Consider the following 24,779-nt stretch of genomic DNA (forward strand, 5'->3'; position numbering starts at 1 on the left):
CTTTCCCTAAGTACACAAGACCTGGTACAAGGTTGGTGTTCAGGGAATGTTTTTTGAATGAATGAATAAATGAATGAGCCATATTCTTTTGAAGAGAATAACAGCCACACACCGTACCCATTCCCAATTACTGGACGGGATAGGGAAGGGGTTGTGTGTAAGGGAGGGTAGGATGTCCTTCTAAGGGAGTTCTTTTTTTTAAAATTAGTTAATTTTATTAATTTATTTTGGCTGCATTGGGTCTTCATTGCTGCGCGTGGGCTTTCTCTAGCTGCGGCGAGCGGGGGCTACTCTTCGTTGCATTGCGCGGGCTTCTCATTGCGGTGGCTTCTCTTGTTGCGGAGCACGGGCTCTAGGCGCACGGGCTTCAGTAGTTGCGGCACACGGGCTCAGTATTTGTGGCTCGCAGGCTCAGTAGCTGTGGTGCACGGGCTTAGTTGCTCCATGGCATGTGGGATCTTCCCAGACCAGGGCTTGAACCCGTGTCCCCTGCATTGGCAGGTGGATTCCTAACCACTGCACCACTGGGGAAATCCCTCTAAAGGAGTTCTTAATTTCTTGGATTTCACTGATTCTGGCTTGCTTTTTTTTAATTATTGTAATGAAGTTTTGTACTTTCTTTTTAAATCTAGGATATATGTGTGTGTTGATATCTCTCTCCATAGCACAGCTCTGTTAGAGTTAATTTTAATTTTGCCTTTTCTCACTTGGAGTTTTGTGATTGAATACACTGTTTTTCTTCAACAATTTTTAGGATGAAATTTTGAAGGCAGCGGTAATGAAATATGGGAAAAACCAGTGGTCTAGGATTGCCTCACTGCTGCATAGAAAATCAGCAAAGCAGTGCAAAGCCAGATGGTATGTACCAGTTAATGAGTGGAAAACACAAAATGACCTTAATTATGGTGAGGAAAATGTCATTTCTTTGAACCTTACCAAAGAAAGCAGGCATTGTGATATAACAGAAAGTATGGAGTGGGAGATGGGAATTTAGATTTAAGAATTAGCTGTCATTTGCTTCCTATGTGATCTTAGGCAAGCCATTTTCTAGCCCCTCTTTCCTGCCACTATTTTCTCCCAACTGGGGGTAATACTTGGCCCTAACTGATGGAGATGTGAGGCTCAAATGAGTTAATGTTGTTTGAGAGTGCTTTGTGAAGCATGAAATAAAACTACTTTTAGGTACAGATGGACCCTAGCTTATAAATGGATTGTATTCCAAAAGTTTATAAGTGGATTGTTTTAGAACTTACTTTCCCAAAGAAATAAATGATAAATAATGGTTAATTTTCTAGGCTAGCTTACAGTAGTTGAGTTTCCTCATGAATCGTTGAAACATTGTATATTTGCTTCCCCAGAATATAACATAACCCAACATTACATCTGTGGTGTCCCCTTTTAAGTCACAGGGTAGTGGACATACTAAGTTCTTTACATGTATTTTTGGCATGAGTGATCTGGCCCCAGCCCTGACCCATGTGGTACTAGGATCATATTTTGGATTGTATAAGAGTGACCTAATTTCCTGGGCACCTGGGTAGGGGAAAGGATCAGAATGTAGAGATTGGCCCACAAAGAGGAAGATGGTCCTCAGCCTGCATAAGTGGTTCTGATTTCTGGTTCTGTTAGTGGAGCTAAGCTCCTACCACTTTGTTTGGTAAGGTTTATATATTGTTTGCAGGCCTCTCATCCAGCTAAGTAGACTGGATGGAGAAGGTGGGTCAGGTGGAGCATGAGGAAAGACAGAGATGACACAGTAGTTTTACTTAAATTAAAAAACTCACCAAACAAATACAGTTTTGAAAAGCATTTAGTGAGTGTAAGTCAAATGCTTAAAGAAGTAAGCCAGGGTGTTGTAAGAATCAAATCAAAGCACCAGAAAGTACTATGAAAACTAGAAACACTGTGAAAATATGAGGTGGTTTTGTCTTATTTATAAATGCAAAACCTCTAATAAAGTGTAAGATGAATGGAAACAATTGGTAGTTGAGAAGGAAGGCATATGATCATGTTTCAGTCATGTTACCTTTCTTAAGCATTACTAACCTTGCATAATTAAAATACAGTAGAATTTAGTGAGATAGGGTATTTGGAATGGGGTAAGTTTAACCAAATAGGGAATATTCTGTTGTAAAAAAAATACCAGCTTTTGTGATTGAAGGATGAGAGTTAGCTTGCATTTTTCAGATACTAGAAGCCAGTATGTCTAATACGTAAGGAGGATATTCATGCTGGGTGACTGACTAAGGTATAAAATGATGTCTTTTTAATAGGTATGAGTGGCTGGATCCCAGCATTAAGAAAACAGAATGGTCCAGAGAAGAAGAGGAAAAACTCTTGCACTTGGCCAAGTTGATGCCAACTCAGTGGAGGACCATTGCTCCAATCATTGGAAGAACAGCTGCCCAGTGTTTGGAACACTATGAATTTCTTCTGTAAGTGAATCTCCAAAAGCAGTATTAAAATGTGTGTATATCTTCTGAATGAGGCTGAATACACTTTTAGCATTTTCTGTCCTTAAACATTAGTTACAGATCTGAATAAAGCCAGAGGAGCTAAAGCTATTGGATTGTACGTTCCAAGTCTCGTGTGGTTGATCGAGATTATGTCTCCTTTTATATACTTTTTAAAGAAATAATTAAAAAGTATTATACAGGGACTTCCCTGGTGGTCCAGTGGTTAAAACTCCACGCTCCCAGTGTAGGGGGCCTGGGTTTGATCCCTGGTCAGGGAACTAGATCCCGCATGTTGCAATTGAGAGCCCACATGCTGCAACTGAGAGATCCCGCATGCTGCAGCGAAGATCCTGCGTGCCCCAACTAAGACCCAGCGCAGTCAAATAAATAAATAAATAAATACTAAAAAAAAAAGTTATACAAATCATACATGTTCATCATAGAAAATCTGGGAAAAAAATAGTGAAAAAGCAAATAAAAATCACCCATAGTCATACTGCTGAGAGTTAACCATTGGAACATCTTGATTCTTCTCTAAAAGCTTTTTTGTGTGGCTCTGCTGCATTTGTGATTTAGGGAGCTGCTTGGATCCTGTTTCATGGTGAATGGAAACACTGAAATTAGAGAGAAATTTAAAACCATCTCTTTTCAGGTGAAGCAGTAGTAGAAATGCTTGATTATTGTTGATGCCCAGCCGTTGGGTTTTTCAAAGAAAAGGGTGTCAGCACTAGGGAACCTGGTATTTCTAAGGCTAAACGGGTGGTAGTGTGACTGATTACTCTGGGCTCATTCCTAGGGATAAAGCTGCCCAGAGAGACAATGAAGAGGAAACAACAGATGATCCACGAAAACTTAAACCTGGAGAAATAGATCCAAATCCAGAAACAAAACCAGCACGGCCTGATCCGATTGATATGGATGAGGGTAAGTGTATTTTTGTGAGGAATTTATTTCTTCTCAGGCCTTCTTTTAACTCTCTTAGTTCTTTTCTAAACTCCTCTGACTTCTTCGAATTGCAGTTCTGTCTGTAGTTGTTACTCTAAGTATCTTTCCAAGTGTGTCCAACCTTCTGTCATAGAGTAATTGCTCTTTTTGTATAATGTCCCTTTATCTTTTGATGTTTCAATCCATTTAGTAAGTTAAGCAGTGTGATATTACTGGACATTTCCTGGTGGCTAGAGGTAAGCTCTTTAGGATTCTGTGTTCTCATTTCTATTCCGAGGGGAGAGGCAACAAGTCAGGATTTGGGGGATCCAGTGCTCCTACTAACTACTTTTTTGACTTCAGACAGGAAGTTTGATCTTCTTGAAAGGGCAACACTACAATACCATGAGGGAGACTTAACGATGCCTTTTTGAGACATTGAATCAGGAATCAGAGGAACTAGATTTTAATCTAGTTTAGTGCCATGTCTGCCACTTATTAGCTATTTGACTTTAGATGAGTCATATAATCTCTCTGAACTTTGGTTCTCTTTCCTGTCAGATGGAGAGTAATAATATCTATCTTACTTCACAGGGTTGTCGTGAAGCATTCAGTGAATATTTGTTGAGTTTTTAATTTAAAGGTTTGAAGGTAGTTGTTCCCAAAGGCAGACTGTGGCTAGGCTGGCTGCGTCACTGTCACATGGCAAACTTTAAAAAATAAAGGTACCAGGGCTCCCCCAGGAGGTCTGTGTCAGTAAATTGGGGGGCGGGGAATGGAGGGTAATCCTGGAATCTGAGGGTTTTTTTGTTTTTTAAAGTTCCCTTGTGATTTCATTGGACACCCTTGTGTAGGAATTGCTCTAAGGTATCAGTAATGAAATTTGTTCTACTCTGGGGAGCTATGGAAAATATACTGGAGGAGAGAAATAGTTCTAAGGAAAAAAATGAAGGAACAATGATAATGAAGATTGTCAGTCCCCTTATAATTAAACAGTAGTTTTTACAATATTTCACAGTTTGTGCTGTGCCAGATAGTTGATGATAATGAAGGATATGATAATTATAGCCACTGTTTAATGAGTATTTGCTAGATGCTTTACCTATTCCTTTTTCCTTAGTTCTTCTCAACATCCCTGTGAAGTAGGAATTGTTATTCCCATTTTATAAGTGGTGAAATGTTATTATCCAGAGTCACATAACTGTCCAGTGGTGGGCATGATTTTTAACTTAGGTTTCTCTGACTTAAAAACCCAAGCTATTTCCTTTATGCTGCACCATATAATGATTATATTGATGGGTTTTCTCATCTTAAGCACTAGGGTATGTCTCTCACCTTGCTTCTGTTGGAGAAGTTAGTTTTTGTTCTCTTTATTTTTGCAGATGAATTGGAGATGCTTTCTGAAGCTAGAGCCCGCCTGGCTAATACTCAGGGAAAGAAAGCCAAGAGGAAAGCAAGGGAGAAACAGTTGGAAGAAGCAAGGTATGGTTGTTTTCCATCTATAGTTGAACAAATTAGTCTATGCATCCTTAGGCCCAGTAAAACTGTGTGATTTATCAACCCTGTAGGGTGAATGATAACTAGAGTTGTCTAATTCCAACATGGCAGAAGTAATGCCCGGGTATAGACATACATGGATGTCTTGGTGTGTTGGATTTGTTCTGTTAGCATGGGGGAGCTTCATTTGTTGTAGCCATCTTGGCGTCAGATGGCTGGAGGACATACGGGGCTCTGGGACTGTGGTGTGACTGCCAATTAGTTACTCTCCTTGATTAGCGTTGGGCAGGCAACAGCTGTGAAACAGGAGACTCAGCTGAACATGGAGGGAGTTAATGAGCCTTGAACCACATTTTAGGCTGTCATAGAAATTTGTATTTAAAAAGTGAGTGGAATTAAGTATAGCCCTCTACTCAAGGCTTTCTCTACTTTCCCCTCCCTTTTGGTTAGATCCATGGTTGACTTCATTTCTAATGGCCTAGAAACCCAGATGAAGTGGTTAAAGGGAAAACTTGAACTTTATAAGAGCTTATTAGCTTTTGGAATTCAGGCATTGGAATAGCCTCCCCAGCCTCCACAACTACCTTTTTTGGTCCCTAAGCTGGGAAGTATTGATACTTCCTGACCTAATAACTAGCATTGTGTTGATGGTTCCCCAGTAATGGCTGTGAAGTGCCAGATCCTGGGATGGAGGATTCTTTTATGCCAGAGGATGCTTTTTGGCATAGCTGGACAACCGCTAGCCCAGAATAGTTACTTATGATGGGAGTATGACTGGCCTGGGACAGTAAACAGAAGCTAAGAGGAGGTTCTAAATTTTCTGCTGGGTCTTAGTCACCTTTCTGTTCCGTATACTATTTAGGGTTAAGTAATGTGAGTAAGGTAAAAAAATTCATTTTTCCTTTTCTGTCCATGGTTGTTTGGGGACCAAATTGTTTGAGCTTTTTAACCATGTGGATTGGCCCAGGGATGTGACAGGTACATATATGAAAATCTCCAAGTATGGTTGGTATTGCTTGCTTTAACAAATACATTTTTCTAGATTTAAATTTACCGTACACTTTCTTGTAGAACATCTTTATAACTTGTGCATATATCTTGTAATTAACTAGATTGGTGTGTATGGAGAATGTACTGCAGGACTATTTACTTTAAATGTTAAATTACAGATCTGTTTTATAACTTAAAGCTTTTTATTGATTATAAAAGTAATAACACTTTTCCTACAAAATACTAGTATTGTACTATTTACTTTTTGGGGCATGGTTGATACAATGCTATATAGCTTGGTTATATTCACTTAGCATTATATTGTAAAGGTTTTCTAATGTCGTTTGAAGTCTTTGTTTTATTTAAAGAATAAAATTACTTATGAAATGTGTCCCTTCAAACCTTTCTCTTTTCAATATAGACATACATTTATGTGTACTACACATACAGTAACATTTGTGTAAAATTAGATCATACTGTTTCGATGAGAAGTTAATCTTACTGGGGTTCCCTTGTAAGTGATGAATCGTTTTTCTCTGTTTACAAGATTTTCTCCTTGTCTTTGGCTTTCAGCATTTTAATATAATGTTTCTGTTTGTGCATTTCTTAATGTTTATCTTACTTGCAGTTCGTTGAGCTTCCTGGATGTGTAGGTTAATGATTTTCAATAAATTTGAGAAATTTTCAGCCAATGTTTTGTTCTCCTTTTTCTAATGTTTTATTCTCCTTTTTCTCTTTCCTTTTGATATTCCTACTGTGCATATGTTGGTGCACTTAATGGTGTTCCACCTTTCTATGAGGCTCTGTTCGTATTTCTTCATTCTTTTTTTTTTTTCCCTTTCCTTTGGATTGCATAATCTCTATCCATCTATCTTCATCTTGGCTAATTCTTTACTTCGAATCTGTTCTAGTGAAGTTTTCGTTTCAGCTTTCCCGTTGCGGAGCACAGTCTCCGGACGCGCAGGCTCAGCGGCCATGGCTTACCGGCCCAGCCCCTCCGTGGCATGTGGAATCCTCCCGGACCGGGGCACGAACCCGTGTCCCCTGCATTGGCAGGCGGACTCTCAACCACTGCACCACCAGGGAAGCCCCATTTGGTTCTTTTTAATTATTTCTTTTTGTTAATTTTCTCTATTTGATGAACATTTTCATCCTACCTTCCTTCTTTTGTTCTTTGAAGATACTTGTAATGTCTCCTTTGAAGTCTGTCAAAGCTGACATCTGGTTGCTCTCACAGGCAGTTTCTGTTGCCTGCTTATTTTCTGGTGTGGGTCATGCTTTCCTGTTTCTTTGCATGTCTCACCTATTTTTGTTAAGAACTGGACACTTTGGATGATATATTGTAGCAGTTCTGGGTACTGTGTTGCCTCCATCCACTCCTTGTTACTGTTGCTTGCTTACTTACTCCTTTAGTGACTAGCTGGATTATTTTACTGAAGTCTGTTCTCCCCATTCCTCACCCAGAAATGTGAAGCTTCTGATGTTGCTCCTCATGGGGACACAGTCTTGGGTGTGCCCACAGTCGCCTTGGGATGAGGTGGTTTTGACAGGACTTTCTTTGACATCTTCTTCCCTGGCTACACCCAGCTGTTAAACTCTACTCATTGCCAGCTTATTGCTGTGTTGTTTTCAACGATGGCTTGAGGCATAAATTGCTCCACAAAGTGTTCCAATCAAACTTCGGCTCCTTTGAAGGGATAGTTTCTGAGGTCAGTGTTTGGTAGTTGTTCTCATCCCAGGAGGGCTTCTCCCACTTTTCGAAAGAGATTGATTCTCTCTGGCAAACTAGTGGGCCTGCAGTTTAGCTGCATCTCCAAAGAATCTGTCAGTTTCTTCACAGTTGCCTTTCACCGAGACTTCCACTGTTTTTGAGAGTGCCCTGTTTTGAGAGGCCTGAACGTCTCCATTTCCTTTTGCAAATGAAGTCAGTTTCTTTGGGGGGAGTTTGGAATTCTCTGTTCTATCCAGGTGCGCTGATGTACTTGTCGTTGAGTGACACACCCACTTTAGGAGCTGAGTGTTCAGTGTCGGGGTGGGGGTAGGCAGCAGCCCCAGGTCCCCTAACTCTGACCCTAACCCTGACCCTCATCCCACAGGCCCAGGCAAGGATCGTTGGGCTCCAGTATTCTCAGTAGCACTGTGCCCAAGGTAGAGCCCCTGGGCAGAAGAAGGAAGCCACTCCTCAGTCACTCTTGTCTGAACTTAGCCTCTGCAGTGGCTTCCTGGAGGCAGGATGAGAAATGCTGCTGTCCTGCCCCTACTGGAATGAAAGCCAGAGAGCTGGAGGGGAGAGAGAACCCTGTGTTCTTGGCTGCACCAAGTGTGGAGTGGAGTTTCTGTCTCCCTGAGCTGGGACGGGGAAGAGAAGAGGGAGTGGGTCTTGATTTGAATACTGCAGGCTCTCACTTTTCTTATCGAATTTTTGTAGATTTTCTTGAATAAACGTTTCTTCATTTGCTGTATCTCCTTTAGGATCCCTTCCAGAGACTTAACTTTTTTTTTTTTTTTAATAATTTTTGTCAGTTTTGCTGGGGAGTGGGTTTGTGAAATTGCTCCTATATACTGTTTTATAATTTGATTTTTCCCCTCTTGAATATTCTGAATAGCTTTTCTAATCATTGAATCATTAACATTATAGCATCTTGGGAAAGTACAAAGGACTTTTGTTGAAATGAAATTCCAACCTTCTATGATTATCACTGTTACTGTTCCGGTGAACATCCTTCACATCTCCCCATGCACGTATTCACTGATAGATATGCATATTTTACATGTTGCTCCATAACATGTAAACTTTGTAACATTGTTTTAAACAGCAGTGTGTCTTGAGCATCTTTCCATGTCAGAGTAGATTTACAGATTTCTTTCTATCTCTCTATCTATTTATTTATTTATTATTTTTGGCTGCTTTGGGTCTTTGTTGCTGCACGTGGGCTTTCTCTAGTTGCGGCGAGCATGGGCTACTCTTCGTTGGCGGTGCGTGGGCTTCTCATTGCAGTGGCTTCTCTTGTTGCAGAGCACGGGCTCTAGGCGTGCGGGCTTCAGTAGCTGTGGTACGTGGGCTCAGTAGTTGTGGCTCGTGGGCTCTAGAGCGCAGGCCCAGTAGTTGTGGTACACGGGCTTAGTTGCTCCACGGCATGTGGGATCTTCCCAGGCCAGGGCTCGAACCCGTGTCCCCTGCATTGGCAGGCGGATTCTTAACCACTGTGCCACACGGTAAGGCCCTACAGATTTCTTAAAGGTTATTTAGATGGCCATATAATATCTTATCTTATAGCTGTGTTATAAATTATTTTAACTAATTTGTTATTGTTGGATGTTTAGGTTGTATCTGTTTATCTGCTTTTCTGAACAGTGCTTGGTAACCAGTCTTGTAGCTAAGGCCTTGTACATGTCCCTATTTATTTCCTTAGGCTAAGACTGAAGAGTGAAATTGCTGGGTTAAAAACGTAAAAAAGTTAGGGGTATTAATGTGTATTTCCAAATTCTCTTTGGGGAAAGCTATACCGCTGTACTTTCTCATTACCATTGTGAGAGACATCCACTGTTTGCACCCTTGCCATTAAAACAAAGCAAAAATTGAAGGCTGTTGATTAGATATGTAGAAATGGTACTTGATTTAATTTGTGATTCTTTAATTATTAAAGTACACTCTGTCATTTTAGCTATTTGCATTTTTTTCCCTTAGTGAACTGTTTATTTCCTTTTGTTCTTCCTTTCCCTTGGGTACATTTTTTAAAAACTTGCTTAGATTCTTTATATCTAACCATTCCTAATACTAAGTGCAAAATTTTTTCCTATTATTTGCCTTTTCATATTGTTTTATGATTTTTAAAAAATGGTGCTACAGGGATATAAATTTTAAAATTCAAAGCTGTTGATTGTTTTTTTCACCCTTTATTTAATTTATATTAAGTGAGTATATTCCCATCCAGAGATTGGATACATATTTACTTATAGTTCCTTCTGGCTTTTCTCTTTGCTCTAGTGTATGTGTGTACCTTTAAATCAAAACTGGAATTGATTTTGGTGAACGGTGTGAGGTGAGGATTTAAATAAATATTTCTTCTCCAAGTGACCGGGTAGTTTTCATAACTCTGATGGATGATCCATCCTTTCCCAATGGTGTATGATTTTGAAGGTGATTTGTGTTCTCTTTCTTCAGGCGTCTTGCTGCCCTCCAGAAGAGAAGAGAACTTCGAGCAGCTGGCATAGAAATTCAGAAGAAAAGAAAAAAGAAGAGAGGAGTTGATTATAACGCTGAAATCCCATTTGAAAAAAAGCCTGCTCTTGGTTTCTATGATACTTCTGAGGAAAACTACCAGGCTCTTGATGCCGATTTCAGAAAGTTAAGACAACAGGATCTTGATGGGGAGCTGAGATCGTAAGTTGCCTTTCTGTTTTTATAAATGGAAAAGTATAGTAGTAATTTTATGGAGGGCCAAGTATTATCCTTGTCAGAGCCAGATATTTCTTAGCACAATGTGGTTTACATAATGCTTTTACTTATTTAATGGATTCACCTTTCTGAGAAAACCAGTGACCCTGGCTGTAACGCTTTTAGCACGGAACATTGTTCGAAGCTCTCGAAATGTCAGCGCTTGGCTCTTAGTGAACTGTCTACTCAGAATCACAGTCTTAACATTTACGAAATGTACCTTTGGGAAGAGGTTAGTTATTTTACTAATGGCCTGAAGGATTCTGTCAAAATCTGGTCTGCTTCTTCTTAGTTTTTTTTCTAGTGAAAATTTTATCTTGTTTTTCTGGGTTTTTTTGCCTGCGCCATGAGACTTTGCGGAATCTTAGTTCCCTGACCAGGGATCACACCTGGGCCCCGGCGGTGAAAGTGATGAGTTCTAACCACTGGACCGCCAGGGAATTCCCTCTTGTTTTTCTTAAAATGAAATTAAGAGGAAAAACATTACCAATGCATTTTTAAATCTTTTCACTTAATGGCGATTAGTAGGTATATTTATAAAATGTCTTAGAATACAGAGGATTTTGTTTATTTCTAGGGATTTTTAGAGTTTTTAAATTGTTATATCTGAATGTTGTGGGGAGAACCTTTTAGGACTGTCAGAGATTTTTAGTACTCCCCCAGTGGCCTTCCATTTCTGTTGACATGAATTGTTAGTAAACAACAGATGTCAGTCACTGTGAAACTGGATTTTCTTGGATGTACTCCATTGTATTTATTTTTCAAATTAGGACCTTGCTTTAGGTAGCCTCTACAAATAAAGAGATTGAAGAAAAAATAGTCATTTGGAAGGAGTAGACTAGATGGAAGAAGAGGATGACATGCAGAGGGGGAGAAGGCATTCCTGGTCCTTTAAAAGACGGCCTTGAGCCTGGCTTTAGACCTTAACAACTTTCTGGTGTCATTTGTCAGGACTTAGATATCCTTTAAAAAAATTTATGAACTAAACAAAATCATAGCAAACAATTGAAGACTAGTTTTAAAGGAAAACTTTAAAACTCACGTTTTAATTCTGTTCCCTTCATTTAATTGTTTCCGTTTTTGTATACTTCATTTTCCTATGTGCACACACATATTTTTACATGAACATAGTCACAATATAGGAGTAGTTTTATGTTTTTCTTTTCATGTTATATGTAACATTTTGCTTATCATAGTCTTTATAGCTACATAGGTGTTTTTTTTGTTTGTTTGTTTGTTTTTTAGCGGTACGCGGGCCTCTCACTGTTGTGGCCTCTCCTGTTGCGGAGCACAGGCTCCGGACGCGCAGGCTCAGCGGCCATGGCTCACGGGCCCAGCCGCTCTGTGGCATGTGGGATCCCCCCGGACCGGGGCACGAACCCGTGTCCCCTGCGTCGGCAGGCGGACTCCCAACCACTGCGCCACCAGGGAAGCCCTATAGTTACGTAGTTTTAATATTTAGTGCTTAAATTGCTTAGTGTATCTTATTTTCTTAGTAATTCTATTGCTATTCTAAGTCTGCATTCCTCTTGAGTATAGTGGGTAGGTAATGGTGTAGGGAACAACTTAATGTATATTGTTTTGTCTTTTTGTCATAATTTTATTAGGAATGGGATTATTTCGTTCAGAGCGTATGACTATTTATATGGCGTTTAATGTTGCTGCCTCTATGTAACTTTAAAAAATCTGTTCTCCACCTTGATCCATGACAGTGAAAAAGAAGGACGAGATAGAAAAAAAGACAAGCAGCATTTGAAAAGGAAAAAAGAATCTGATTTACCGTCAGCAATTCTTCAAACTAGTGGTGTTTCTGAATTTACTAAAAAGAGAAGCAAACTAGTACTACCTGCCCCTCAGGTAATCTGATAAAAGCAGGTTTTTCATTGTATGAACTCATATGCTTACCATTTATCCAGCAAATGTTTGCGGGCCTATGTGCCAGGCTTTTGCTGGGTGCTTGGTACCTTTAAGAAATATCAGGCCTTGAACTGCTCATATGATGGTTTAGTAAGTAATTGTCAGCTCTTAGCCATTTTTCAGTAGGCTAGGGCTCCAGACCTCTTTTTTGTAGCTGATAAAAGTGGTATTTGGCCTTGTGGACTTCAGACCCCTTTCTAAATGTTTTGTTGTGTCACACCTCCTTCTGTTTTTGAGACAATAGCTGTGAAAATCAACGTGGGAGTTGTGGAGAAGAGAAAATTCATTCAGCTCATCATAGGCTCTGTTCCTTTGAATTATAGTTGGTCAGAAACATGGGGATTTTGAATAAGCTCTTGTTTTGTTTTGACGAGTACAGCTTTGTAGAATTGGACAGTTAAATGGAGCAGAGGGATGGATTTAGGAATCTTGAACAGCTTCTTCCTGCAAATGAGTGCCCTGGCTGCATCAGTACAAAATCCTTGGGCATAAACATAAAATAATTTTGTTAGATGCTGTTATTCGTAGTAGTTATATTTCTTAAACTGAGATTTTGCCTGTAATTTTTTTTTTGTTCTTAGGATATTTAGTTTGGTAAAATTACAAAGATAACACCTTTTGATTTTCTTAGGGATCTTGTGGCTTTGTGGACTCTGTGTGATATTTTAATTGGTTTTTAGTGCCCACCCTCCCCCAATTGATAAATGGCTTTGTATAAACACTATTATTTTATGTTCTTGATTTATAAATATTTTGGTTTGAAAGAATTTCAGTATGGAAATACTGAAAAGGAATTTCAGTATTTGCAGCTTGATTCTATGTCACATATGGAATTCCGCCCCCCTCCCCCCCCCATTAAATAGGGAAGACTTTTAAAAACTTTATTATGGAAATTTTCAAACCCACAAAAAGTAAAGAGGGTGCTACAATGAGCCCCTGTGTACTCATCACACAGCTTCAGCAATTCATCTTCTGGAATGTGGAAGTTTTAAGCTGTGTTATTCTTGGTTAAAATATTGCTACTGTGATAACTGTGTCTTTAGATTTCAGATGCAGAACTCCAGGAAGTTGTAAAAGTAGGCCAAGCAAGTGAAATTGCACGTCAAACTGCTGAGGAATCTGGCATAACAAACTCGGCTTCCAGTACTCTCTTGTCTGAGTACAATGTCACCAACAACAGCATCGCTTTGAGAACACCACGAACACCAGCTTCCCAGGACAGAATTCTGCAGGTAGGCTGCCATATGGTAGAGTGAGCCTTTCACTTTGTTTATTATCCTTAAAAGTATTATAAAGGAGAACACTATAAATGGTTTGGTTTTGTGTGTTTTAGGGTAAGCAGTTTGAAACAGTCCTGAATGCATAGCTGCTAGAGATTTCTGTAGTAGGGAAGCTAAATCCTGTCAGTAAAGCATAGCATTTAAAAATTTCACATTGCCTAGCAGTCCTGGAAAAAAAATCAAAAACATGTAGTTAGTAATTTTTAAAACTTCCTTGTGATTCTGTACTTAGCTTGGCATAGACTGCCTTCAGTACTATTTCCCTCTCTCTCCTTAGCACGTAGGGTGTACAGGTCTTTGTGTTTTTTTTTTTTTTTTTTTTTGCGGTACGCGGGCCTCTCACCACTGTGGCCTCTCACTACTGTGGCCTCTCCCGTTGTGGAGCACAGGCTCTGGATGTGCAGGCTCAGCGGCTGTGGCTCATGGGCCTAGTCGCTCCGCGGCATGTGGGATCTTCCCGGACCAGGGCACGAACCTGTGTCCCCTGCATCGGCAGGCGGACTCTCAACCGCTGCGCCACCAGGGAAGCCCTGTGTGTTCTTTAGGGTGTCTGCATGCCAGAGAATAGACAAACCTAACGGAATACTACTGAGTCTTTTAGCACTCTTACATCTCAATTTTCTAATAGTCAAATATAATTTGACTACTGATTCAAGAGTCAAATAGTCCTGCAAGACTTTGTAAGAAAAACAGTGCCCCTCATTGCTTGCTCTCTAGAGGTACCAGTGATAGCTCTTTGTTTTTACCACCTTACTACTAAGACACTTGTTACATTTTGGTTTTTCTTCAGTTTTAGGCATTTTTCCACCAAGGATTTGAACATCTGGCTCTCTCACACCTTCTGCCTCTACTATGCATACACACTCTTTCTTTCCATTTTCCCATCTTCCATTATAGTTAATCATAATTTTGGCTAGCTCCATATTAATGGTTTACCTTATGACTACGTAAACTGCATTCATTCACTACGTAAACTGTGGGTCAAACTGCACTTAACCCACAAAATGCCTTATAATTACTCTACTGTACAGTATTTTGTTTTTCTTTGAATTAATACTTGTTTTATTTAGTTGCTAAATTTTCTGATTACTTAGCACAAATTCAGTTCTGGACTTTATACTAACTGTAAATCTCCTGTAATCTGGTCACATTTTAGGTATTCTTACCTTTTTCAACACTTGAAGTCGTTCCCAGAACTTCTGAATGTTCTAGTCTGGACTGATTACTCTTTAGATCTTGTTACAGCTTGTTCTCTTGCTTTCCCTTCACTGTCACCCTAGAAAGTCCCTTGTGTCTCCTCTTTCTTGGCTCCCATGTCTCTGGCTTTTTTGGTTGACTCCCTTGTTGGTGAAGTCTATCTGTCAGTAGCTTTCTGAGGAAGGTTTCATGGGAGATGGAATTTTTAAGACCTTGAATATCTGTAAATAACTGTCCTACCCTCTTATCTGATTGATAGTACAACAGGGTATAGAATTCCAGATTGAAAGGGTTTTTGTTCACAATTTTGAAGGCAGTGCTCTGGTGTCTTCTGGCTTTCATTGTTGCTATTGATACGTCCTGTGCCATTCAGGTTGTTAATAGGAAACCTGGTTTTTTCTTTCTCTGGAAGCTTATATGATCTTCTCTTTTTCACATGCGTGTTTCTTGATGTGGGTCTATTTTTAACCACTGTGCTAGGTACTTGGTGGGTCTTTTAATTCTGTAGAGTCATGGCCTTCAATTCTGGGAAGTTATTTTGAAAATTAAAAAATTTCTTCCCTTTCATTAATTTATTTTGCTACTTATTACTCTCTGGTTTTCTGTCTTAATTGACTTTGATTTCATTGCTAGGAGATTTTCTGAATTTTATCTTTTTTTAAAATTTCTACTGTCATATTTTTAATTTCTAAGAGCTCTTTTTTAAATGTGTTCAATTTTTAAATGTCTCATTTAATTAATATCTTTTTATTTCTCTGAGGCTATTAATGATGGTTTTGCTTTGTTTTTATAAGTTTTCTTTTTCCTGCACAGTCTTTTTTTTTTTTTTTTTTTTTTTTTGCGGTACGCGGGCCTTTCACTATCACGGCCTCTCTTGTTGTGGAGCACAGGCTCCAGACGCGCAGGCTCAGCAGCTGTGGCTCACGGGCCCAGTTGCTCCACGGCATGTGGGATCCTCCCAGACCAGGGCTTGACCCCATGTCCCCTGCAGTGGCAGGCAGACTCTCAACCACTGCACCACCAGGGAAGCCCCTCAAATATCTTTTGATCTTGTTCTTTGCCTATATCTAGGGAATAAGGGTAGGGCAATTAAAAGCTGACTAGACACTCCTTGGGTGTGGGTAGGACCCCTTGACTCCAGACTTTCCTGTGGGCTGAACTGGCTGGGATGTTTTATTGGGGAGATTTCTTTTTAAGTTGTTTTACTTTTAAAATGTGTTTATTTATTTATTGAAGTATAGCTGACTTACAATATTGAATAGGTTTCAGGTGTACAACATAGTGATTTGATATTTTTATAGATTATACTCCATATAAAGTTGCTGCAAAATATTGGTTGTATTCCCTGTGCTATACATTACATCCCTATAACTTATTTATTAGGGAATTCTTATTTATTTATTTATTTATTTATTTATTGGTTGCATTGGTCTTCGTTGCTGCACACGGGCTTTCTCTGGTTGCAGCAAGTGGGGGGCTACTCTTCATGGTAGTGCACGGGCTTCTCATTGCAGTGGCTTCTCTTGTTGTGGAGCATGGGCTCTAGGCGCGCGGGCTTCAGTAGTTGTGGCACGTGGGCTCAGTAGTTGTGGCTCGCGGGCTCTAGGGCGCAGGCTCAGTAGTTGTGGCGCATGGGCTTAGTTGCTCTGTGGCATGTGGGATTTTTCCGGGCCAGGGCTCGAACCCGTGTCCCCTGCATTGGCAGGCGGATTCTTAACCACTGCACTACCAGGGAAGCCCTATTCCAGAACTTCTGACATGCTAATGTTAGGTTGACAGAAGGAATGGAATTATTGAATTCTGCCACAGCTCAGTATTCGTTTTCTCTCTTGGTTTTCATTGAGAAAAATGTATAAGAATTCTGCCTGTTTCAAGATTTGTGTAGTAGGACAGAAGAGAGGAATTTGCTCTCCTGTCTAAACTGTTACAACATGCTTCTTTACCTTCTTGTTAATCAGGAAGCCCAAAACCTCATGGCTCTGACCAACGTGGACACCCCATTAAAAGGTGGACTTAACACCCCTTTGCATGAGAGCGACTTCTCAGGTGTGACTCCACAGCGGCAGGTTGTACAGACTCCAAACACAGTTCTTTCTACCCCATTCAGGTATTGTAAATAAATGTTTTCTGCTTTAGAAAAACTTGAATCCGAGGACTTGGACAACATGTTTGCTTTAGAAATGCTGGCAGAGAATGGAAATAAGTGTTTAACTTGCTTTTTAATTTCTCCTCATAGTAGCAAATAACATTATAGTATCCAGGAAATAGTCAAATACCAAATGGAGCTTCTTTTTTTTTTTCAGGGTTTCTGGTGCTATCACCTCGTTTCTGAATACTTTTAATCTGATTTAAAAGAGCAGATCAATCCATTGTTAATGATGATTTGGCGAATTTTATAAAAATTCTAAGCCTTTTTATGTATATTACTGTTGCTTTTCCCCCAACATTTTATTATGAAAATTTCTAACATTCAGAGAGGTTGAAAGAATGGTAAAGCAAGCATCCATATACTCACCACCCAATTCTCCAGTTAATATTTTACAGTGTTTGCTTTAATCACATATTTGTCCATCACTCTGTCTTATTTTTAATAATTTCCAAGTTGCAGGTATTAGTCCATTTCGCCCTAAACGCTTCCTAGTTGTGTATATCATTAACTAGAGTTCAGAATTCAGTATTTGTTTATACTTCTTTTGTTTTAAGCTACTGTTTTTAAAGAAGAATTTTTAAGGTCCAAACATTACAGAAGCAATTAGTATTAAAATGGAATTTGAGCTTTTAAGGTTAGAAATACTTAGGGTTTACTTTTAATTTTAAACTATGTCCTCCTACTGGTTGTTAAGTATATGAAGACTGTTACAGTTGCACATGACAGCAGGATCAAGAAACATTGGCACCCAAAACCTTATATAATATTTAATTGCAAGGCTTGCAAGAGAGCCTAATCCCTCTTTCCCCATGGGTGTCTCATTTCTTAACTAGATTGTAAGCTCATTGAGGGCAGGGACCATGTGTTATATGGTAACACCTCACCTCACCTCTGGGAACAACTCTCTGGCAGCAGCACCTGTCTGGAACACAGCCAAGATACAGGAAGTAATCAACCAAAAAAAAAAAAGGCTTTGAACAATTAAACTATAAGGTGCAAAGTCTATGGCTTTTATTCCTAAGAGAGTTTCTTAGACCTAACTCAGAGCTATTCATATTTAGATGTGATTCTCAAAGCCTGGTGTTTGGTTTCCATACAAAATGTAGAGGGAGGAAGTATTTCAGGTGTGCACATCTATGATGATGATGATGTGATAGCCAACAGCTACAGGCAGGGAGGAGACAAATGATAAGTTGAAGATACTGAACTCAAAAGGAGTCATTTGGGATCTTGAGTGTGGTGGCCAACCTCTCTGCCCACTGTGTGTTCTCAGCCACCCTGATGTGTCAAGAAAAGGTTGTGGGACTTCCCTGGTGGCGCAGTGGTTAAGAATCCGCCTGCCAGTGCAGGGGACATGGATTCGATCCCTGGTCCAGGAAGATCCCCCAAGCCGCAGAGCAACTAAGCCCATGCGCCACAACTACTGAGCCCACGTGCCAGAACTACTGAAGCCTGTGTGCATAGAGCCCGTGCTCTACAACAAGAGAAGCCACCGCAACTAGAGGAAGCTTGTGCACAGCAATGAAGACCCAATGCAACCAAAAATAAATAAATAAAAATATTTATTAAAAAAAAAGGTTGAAAAATGTTTGGTGGACCTAGTTATTAATAAGGTAAGAAAATATCAGATGTAGTGACTTTATTTGAAGTCATTAAAATAAATATACTGTGTGTAAATACTGAGTTAGCTGAACCAAAGCTTTGTTTTAACCTAGAGGTCTAACTAAAAACCAGGTAGGGAGATGGAATTTCTGGAATCTTTATTTCTTTTCTGTTTTCCTTGTAAAATAATTTATGTGAAAAACATTTGAAAGCACGATCCAAATAAAATTGGCACTTTCATTAATTGGAATTTCTGTCTTTATAGAACTCCTTCTCATGGATCTGAAGGGCTGACTCCCCGGAGTGGGACAACTCCCAAACCAGTTATTAACTCCACCCCGGGTAGAACGCCTCTTCGAGACAAGTTAAACATTAATCCCGAGGATGGAATGGCAGACTACAGTGATCCCTCTTATGTGAAGCAGATGGTACATGTCAATTCCCTTTTAGTATTCTTTAAAAAAAGTTTTTAAAAAAATATCCCATGGGTACCAAATTAAAAATTTTCCCCTTGTCAGTGCATATCGCATATACCTTAAGATTCTGTACACCTGCGGACACCAGAAAAGCAACATGATTTTTAGGGTTTGAGAAGGGAAATCTTATGGTCTTATTGCTTACTTCTTTTTATTCTTAATATATTTGTCAGTAATGATTATGCTGATAGTAATGCTCCTTATATCTTTTGTGATTTTTAATTTTTATCATTTACTAATTAATACTTTACCTTCTTGAATGGTACATTTAATTTTTTTTCCTAGTTCTGTAAAATGTTTTGAGTTTCGAATGCCTCATAAATTAGATTTTGAACATTGATTCCTGTTTTCATTACGCTTTTAGAAGGACAGTCAAGATCTCAAAGCCACGTTAATTTGATGTTTGTTGCTAACCTTAGTGAAGTTTTCTTTTGTATGTTTTGCAAGGTGATGTAGAAAGCTAATTATACAAGTTATAGTTTTGTTTCTGCTCGTTATTGCTTTTATTACGTCACTGTTGAGCCCTCTTACTTGTGCCATAGAAGATCATTGTGAGATTTTTTTAAAAAATGAGTTCCAGTGATGGTCTGCTTCTGGTTTACAAATTAATTCTACCTTCATGTATAGATTTGGTTAGTTGAGAATTTTTTTTAGTGCCCAAATTGATATCAGGTAATGCCAACTCTGAGTGGCTACATAAGAATTAAACAAATGAAGAATCTAATGTGTGCAAAGCACGGATCTGGACACTTCAGGGAATCTAAAGTTGAGTAAAGTTGTCCTTTGTCTTCAAGAAGTTTATGCTCTGGAGAGATTGGCAGTGCTAAACCAAGTCCAAAAATAATTGTAACATATGAATAAAATAAGCCCTTTGAGGAAAACCAACATGCTTTGGCTGGCCAGAGAAATAATCACATTTGTTGGGTGGGTACTAGGAAAACCTTCATTGAGGAGGTATGCTCAGAGGAGGGTTGGGGGCTGTCCCAGGTGGAGGCCGTTAACATGAGTGAACCTGGAGCATGTTTGCCTCATAGCAGCTCATCTGGTCCTTCCATCTAGCATACGTGTAATGGAGCAGTGGGGAATGAGAGAAGTGAGCTGAGGAGGGACTGGGGAAAACTTGGGTACCAGGCACTTTCTCTTGGGAAGTATGAACTGTTTTCTTTGGCTTTCATATTATCTAGTATTTGCATGGAAAAGAAACACACACACAAATTCAGGCATCTTTTCAGGTTAGGTTTTATTAGTCCAAGGACAAATTTACCTTTGAACTTGTTCTTTTCATTTGCTGTTAAATTTCAGAAATCCTTAAATGGAAATCCTAAAGGACTTTTTTTTTTTTTTTTTGCTCCTTCAGAGATAATTCTCAAACCTTCTGTTAGATTATTCCAGAGTAAATTTGTTGACCACAAATCAAAGTTTATGAGTCGTCCTTTTTTTTGTTTTAAAGGTTTCATTTTTTTTTCATAAATTTATTTATTTAATTAATTAATTTATTTTGGCTGTGTTGGGTCTTCGCTACTGCACGTGAGCTTTTCTCTAGTTGCGGTTAGCAGGGGCTACTCTTCGTTGTGGTGCGCGCGCTTCTCATTGCAGTGGCTTCTTTTGTTGCAGAGCACAGGCTCTAGGTGCACGGGTTTCAGTAGCTGTGGCTTGTGGGCTCTAGAGCGCAGGCTCAGTAGTTGCGGCTCACGGGCTTAGTTGCTCTGTGGCATGTGGGATCTTCCCAGACCAGGGCTCGAACCCGTGTCCCCTGCATTGGCAGGCGGATTCTTAACCGCTGCACCACCAGGGAAGCCCTATGGTTGGTCTTAAGGTAGGGAAGAAATGGAGATAGAAATTAAACGAAATCTTGTTTCAACTCTGAAGTTAGGGGTCATTTTTCTAGAATTAAAATTAAGCCAATTACTTTTTAGAAACTCTTACACAATATTAGTTGCATATTTTAATGTGTATGAATTGAGAAGGACCAATTTTTTTCTACAGGAAAGAGAATCTCGTGAACATCTCCGTTTAGGGTTGTTGGGCCTTCCTGCCCCTAAGAATGACTTTGAAATTGTTCTACCAGAAAATGCCGAGAAGGAACTGGAAGACCGTGAAATAGATGATACTTACATTGAAGATGCTGCTGATGTGGATGCACGGAAGCAGGTGGGTGATGACTGTTACATGTCTCAAGATCTCTACTTAAAAGTTTTTTCAGTATTAAAAAAAATTACACTGAAGAAAATTACTTACATCATTAATAATATTTGCTCACATAGTTCATAATATACTTAGAATATCTTGATAGGTATTCTTAAAATGTATAATTATATGGATAACCATTTAAATATCCTCTGTCAAATTCATTATGCTTATACTACTACTTATAAGTAGTCCTTTAGACATTGCTTTCACTCTAGCCAAGAAAAGATGTTATTATCAGTCTTAAAAACAAGTACATCTTGGATTGGTTGAGTAAATGGTTTTTCATCAGTGTAAACTAATAAAAAATGTGGCTTTGGATATGTAGCCTGGGTCAGAATAAAATTAGTAACACCTTGTACTAATATATCTTCTAGTTAATTACTTTCTCATTTGTGCATAACAACCAGGTGATGTAAGTAGGATAGGTGTCAGCTTCGTTTTAGAAATGAGGAAACAGGCTCAGGTGAATTAAGTTAACTTTCTCAGGTCTTGTGGCTTGAAACTGGTGAAACTTGAACTAAAACTGAGATCATGTGACCCACTTCAGACGTTCTTGCTGCAGTCCATTTCAGGATGGTTTTAGAAATTGAATAATTTCCCGGGGTTTGCAGTGAGAATGGCATCAATGGAAATCGTTTTAGAGGGAAACCACATGAATGTGCTTTTTGGTGGGGAATAGATGATAATACTTCATGTGTTTAGTTCTCTTAGCTATTTTGAGTTACATTTACTCTCAGAACTGGTTTGAAGTTCTAATATGTTAACCCACATTATTCATAATTTAAGAATCAGGAAACAACACATTCATTGGCTGGCTTTTAAAATTAAAAATCAGTAGCTTTTGAGGTGGAAGGGAAAGGTTGTGTTGCAGGAGGGATAATTGGAAGCATCCCCTCTACATTTAGGATTTGATTTAGACAAGAAAAGAATGATTATCTGATGGAGGGAGCCATGTAAATCTGGAGAATGCTCCTGGTAGACGTTGGAAGTTCTTAGTTTCTACTGTAATAGGAGAATGAATAGGCTGATTAATTTTAGTGGCCTTATATTCCTTTCTACAAACTTAACACAGATTCCTACAGCTTTAGCTCTTGAACATACATATTCTTATAGACTAAAGTGTTTTCAGCTTTACTGAAATGTGTCAAATACTGTATAGCTGCAAAAATGGTTTTTAAAATAATTTTTTAGGCCATACGAGATGCAGAGCGTGTAAAGGAAATGAAACGAATGCACAAAGCTGTCCAGAAAGATCTGCCAAGACCATCAGAAGTAAGTATTAGAATTTCTGGCTTAGGAAGTTTTAAGTTTCTTTTTATGTGATTGATGTTTTTTATATTATAAAGTCTATAAAACGACATTTCATCTACTTTCTGGAATATAGTAAAGCAGTTCCCAGATCCAATCTTTGAAATGCTTCACTGGTACAAATACGAATTTTAAAAATAAATTGATTGATTGATTGTTTGATTGGCTGCATTGGGTCTTCGCTGCTGCCTGCGGGCTTTCTCTAGCTGCAGCTAGCGGGGGCTACTCTTCGTGGTGGTGCGCTGGCTTCTCATTGTGGTGGCTTCTCTTGTTGCAGAGCATGGGCTCTAGGTGCACGGGCTTCAGTAGTTGTGGCTTGCAGGCTCTAGAGCACAGGCTCAGGAGTTGTGCATGGGCTTAGTTGCTCTGTGGACTGTGGGATCTCCCTGGACCAGGGCTCGAACCCATGTCCCCTACATTGGCAGGCGGATTCTTAACCACTGAGCCACCAGGGAAGTCCCCAAATAAGAATTTTGAAGAAAAAAGGAAAATAATTTCTTTTGAAAATGTAAAACTGCTTTAGGCATACATCGGAGATATTGCAGGTTTGGTTCCAGGCCACTGTAGTAAAGAGAATGCCATACAATAAAGCGAGTCACACGAATTGTTTGGTTTCCTTGTGCATGTAAAAGTTATGTTTACACTAAACTGTAGTCTTTTAAGTGTGTAGTAGTAGTATGTCTAAAAAAAAAGTACATAACTTAATTAAAAACTACCTGATAGCTAAAAAATGCTAATTATCATCTAAGTTTCTGAGCCTGAGTCGTAATCTTTTTCCAGTAGTAACATTAAAGATCACAGCTCACCATAACAAATAGAATAGTAAGGAAAAAGTTTGAAATATTGCAAGAATTACCAAAATGTGACACAGACACAAAATGAGCAAATGCTGTTGGAAAAATGGTGCCAATAGACTTGCTCAATGCAGGGTTGCCACAGACTTACAGTTTGTAAAAAATCACACTGCCTGCAAATCACAGTAAAGTGAAGCCCAGTAAAATAAGGTGTGCCTGTATTTAATTCATGCTAGTAGAACTAATAACATTAGTATGTTGCAGTGACATGTTTAATAATTGTACTTGTTTTAAAATTTTAGGTAAATGAAACTATTCTAAGACCCTTAAATGTAGAACCACCTCTGACAGATTTACAGAAAAGTGAAGAACTAATCAAAAAAGAAATGATCACAATGCTTCATTATGACCTTCTACATCACCCTTATGAACCATCTGGAAATAAAAAAGGAAAAACTATAGGATTTGGTACCAATAATGCAGAGCACATTGCCTATCTGGAACATAACACTTATGAAAAGTTTTCCAAAGAAGAGCTGAAAAAGGTATCATTGAATATTTCCGTCTCAAGACTTAAGTATTTGTTAGATACCATGTATCATGGACAAACATTAACATTTTCCCTTATTGATGTTCATAAGCAACTGAAATATATGGTTAAGAGATAAATATTCATATTAAGTGTTATGCAAAGGACACACCACCCCCCCACCCCTTCCTGTGTTCAGTGGCAGGCCTTTATCAGATAAACACTGGCTTTGATGGCACGGTGTTCTTGTCTCATGGGTGTATGCCTGATTGATAGTTGCTACAGTTGCTATTTTCTGTGTTTAACTCTGCTGTCTCTGAATAGGGTGGAATGCCTTTAATACTTAAACCTCACTTATTTAGAATACTATGAAAAAACAAGAATATATTAAAAATATTTACAGATTAAATCTTTCACCTATTCACAGAAAGGAAATATTCACTGAATTCATTCCCCTGACATGATTTCCCCCTACCCTTTTGGATAAGGAAATAAAGAAATGTTTTCTTGTCTAAAGTCTGTCCTGCCTTTTCGTCCATATGCATTTTATTCTTTCTGCTTTAACAGAGCAAACAGCTGTGATTTTGACCTGAAATCTGTACAGTGGCATAAGATAATAGAGTTAGTTTCATGGTTGGAAGCAGAGTGTTCATTAGCTTAAAAGTCTTTTTCTTTAGTCTTTCGCCCTGAGGGGCAGTGATGGACTCATCCATTAGAATGGGCTAACTTGGGAGAAAACCGTAAGGTTCCTTTGTCTGTCTTCTCTCCTGCACTTTCCCTCTCTCCTCTCTTTTTCTTACTGCATACGTGATACATGTTTATTATAGGACTTCTTTAAAAAAGAAGATAGAGAAAGGAAGGAGAGTTTAGATTTGTGTTTGTTTGCCTCTGATTCATGAGTAATTTTGACTTGCTGCCTTTTAGTAAGTGCCATGGAAGCTGTCCTCTGTTGAGTGCCTGCACTTTGGCAGGCACATTCCAGTCACTGAACCGGGTGAGAATTAGACAATGAACTTGATGCTTGAACAGTTT

The 24,779-nt window shown here is 39.0% G+C and overlaps 1 protein-coding gene across 1 annotated transcript in view; it reads left to right on the forward strand.

Moving 5' to 3' along the window:
* Window positions 1-24,779, forward strand: part of CDC5L (cell division cycle 5 like) — a 43,931-nt gene that overhangs the window by 2,294 nt on the left and 16,858 nt on the right. Inside the window, exons 2-13 of the mRNA XM_007458300.1 lie at window positions 755-858; window positions 2,274-2,435; window positions 3,253-3,380; window positions 4,763-4,862; window positions 10,033-10,251; window positions 12,018-12,162; window positions 13,266-13,454; window positions 16,658-16,806; window positions 18,716-18,878; window positions 20,913-21,077; window positions 22,308-22,388; window positions 23,521-23,763. Of these exons, the coding sequence (XP_007458362.1) occupies window positions 755-858; window positions 2,274-2,435; window positions 3,253-3,380; window positions 4,763-4,862; window positions 10,033-10,251; window positions 12,018-12,162; window positions 13,266-13,454; window positions 16,658-16,806; window positions 18,716-18,878; window positions 20,913-21,077; window positions 22,308-22,388; window positions 23,521-23,763 (1,848 nt within the window). The remainder of the gene's footprint in view (window positions 1-754; window positions 859-2,273; window positions 2,436-3,252; window positions 3,381-4,762; window positions 4,863-10,032; window positions 10,252-12,017; window positions 12,163-13,265; window positions 13,455-16,657; window positions 16,807-18,715; window positions 18,879-20,912; window positions 21,078-22,307; window positions 22,389-23,520; window positions 23,764-24,779) is intronic.

The sequence above is a fragment of the Lipotes vexillifer genome, unplaced genomic scaffold (assembly GCF_000442215.2).
Source record: "Lipotes vexillifer unplaced genomic scaffold, Lipotes_vexillifer_v1.1 scaffold4, whole genome shotgun sequence".
NCBI lineage: Eukaryota > Metazoa > Chordata > Mammalia > Artiodactyla > Lipotidae > Lipotes > Lipotes vexillifer.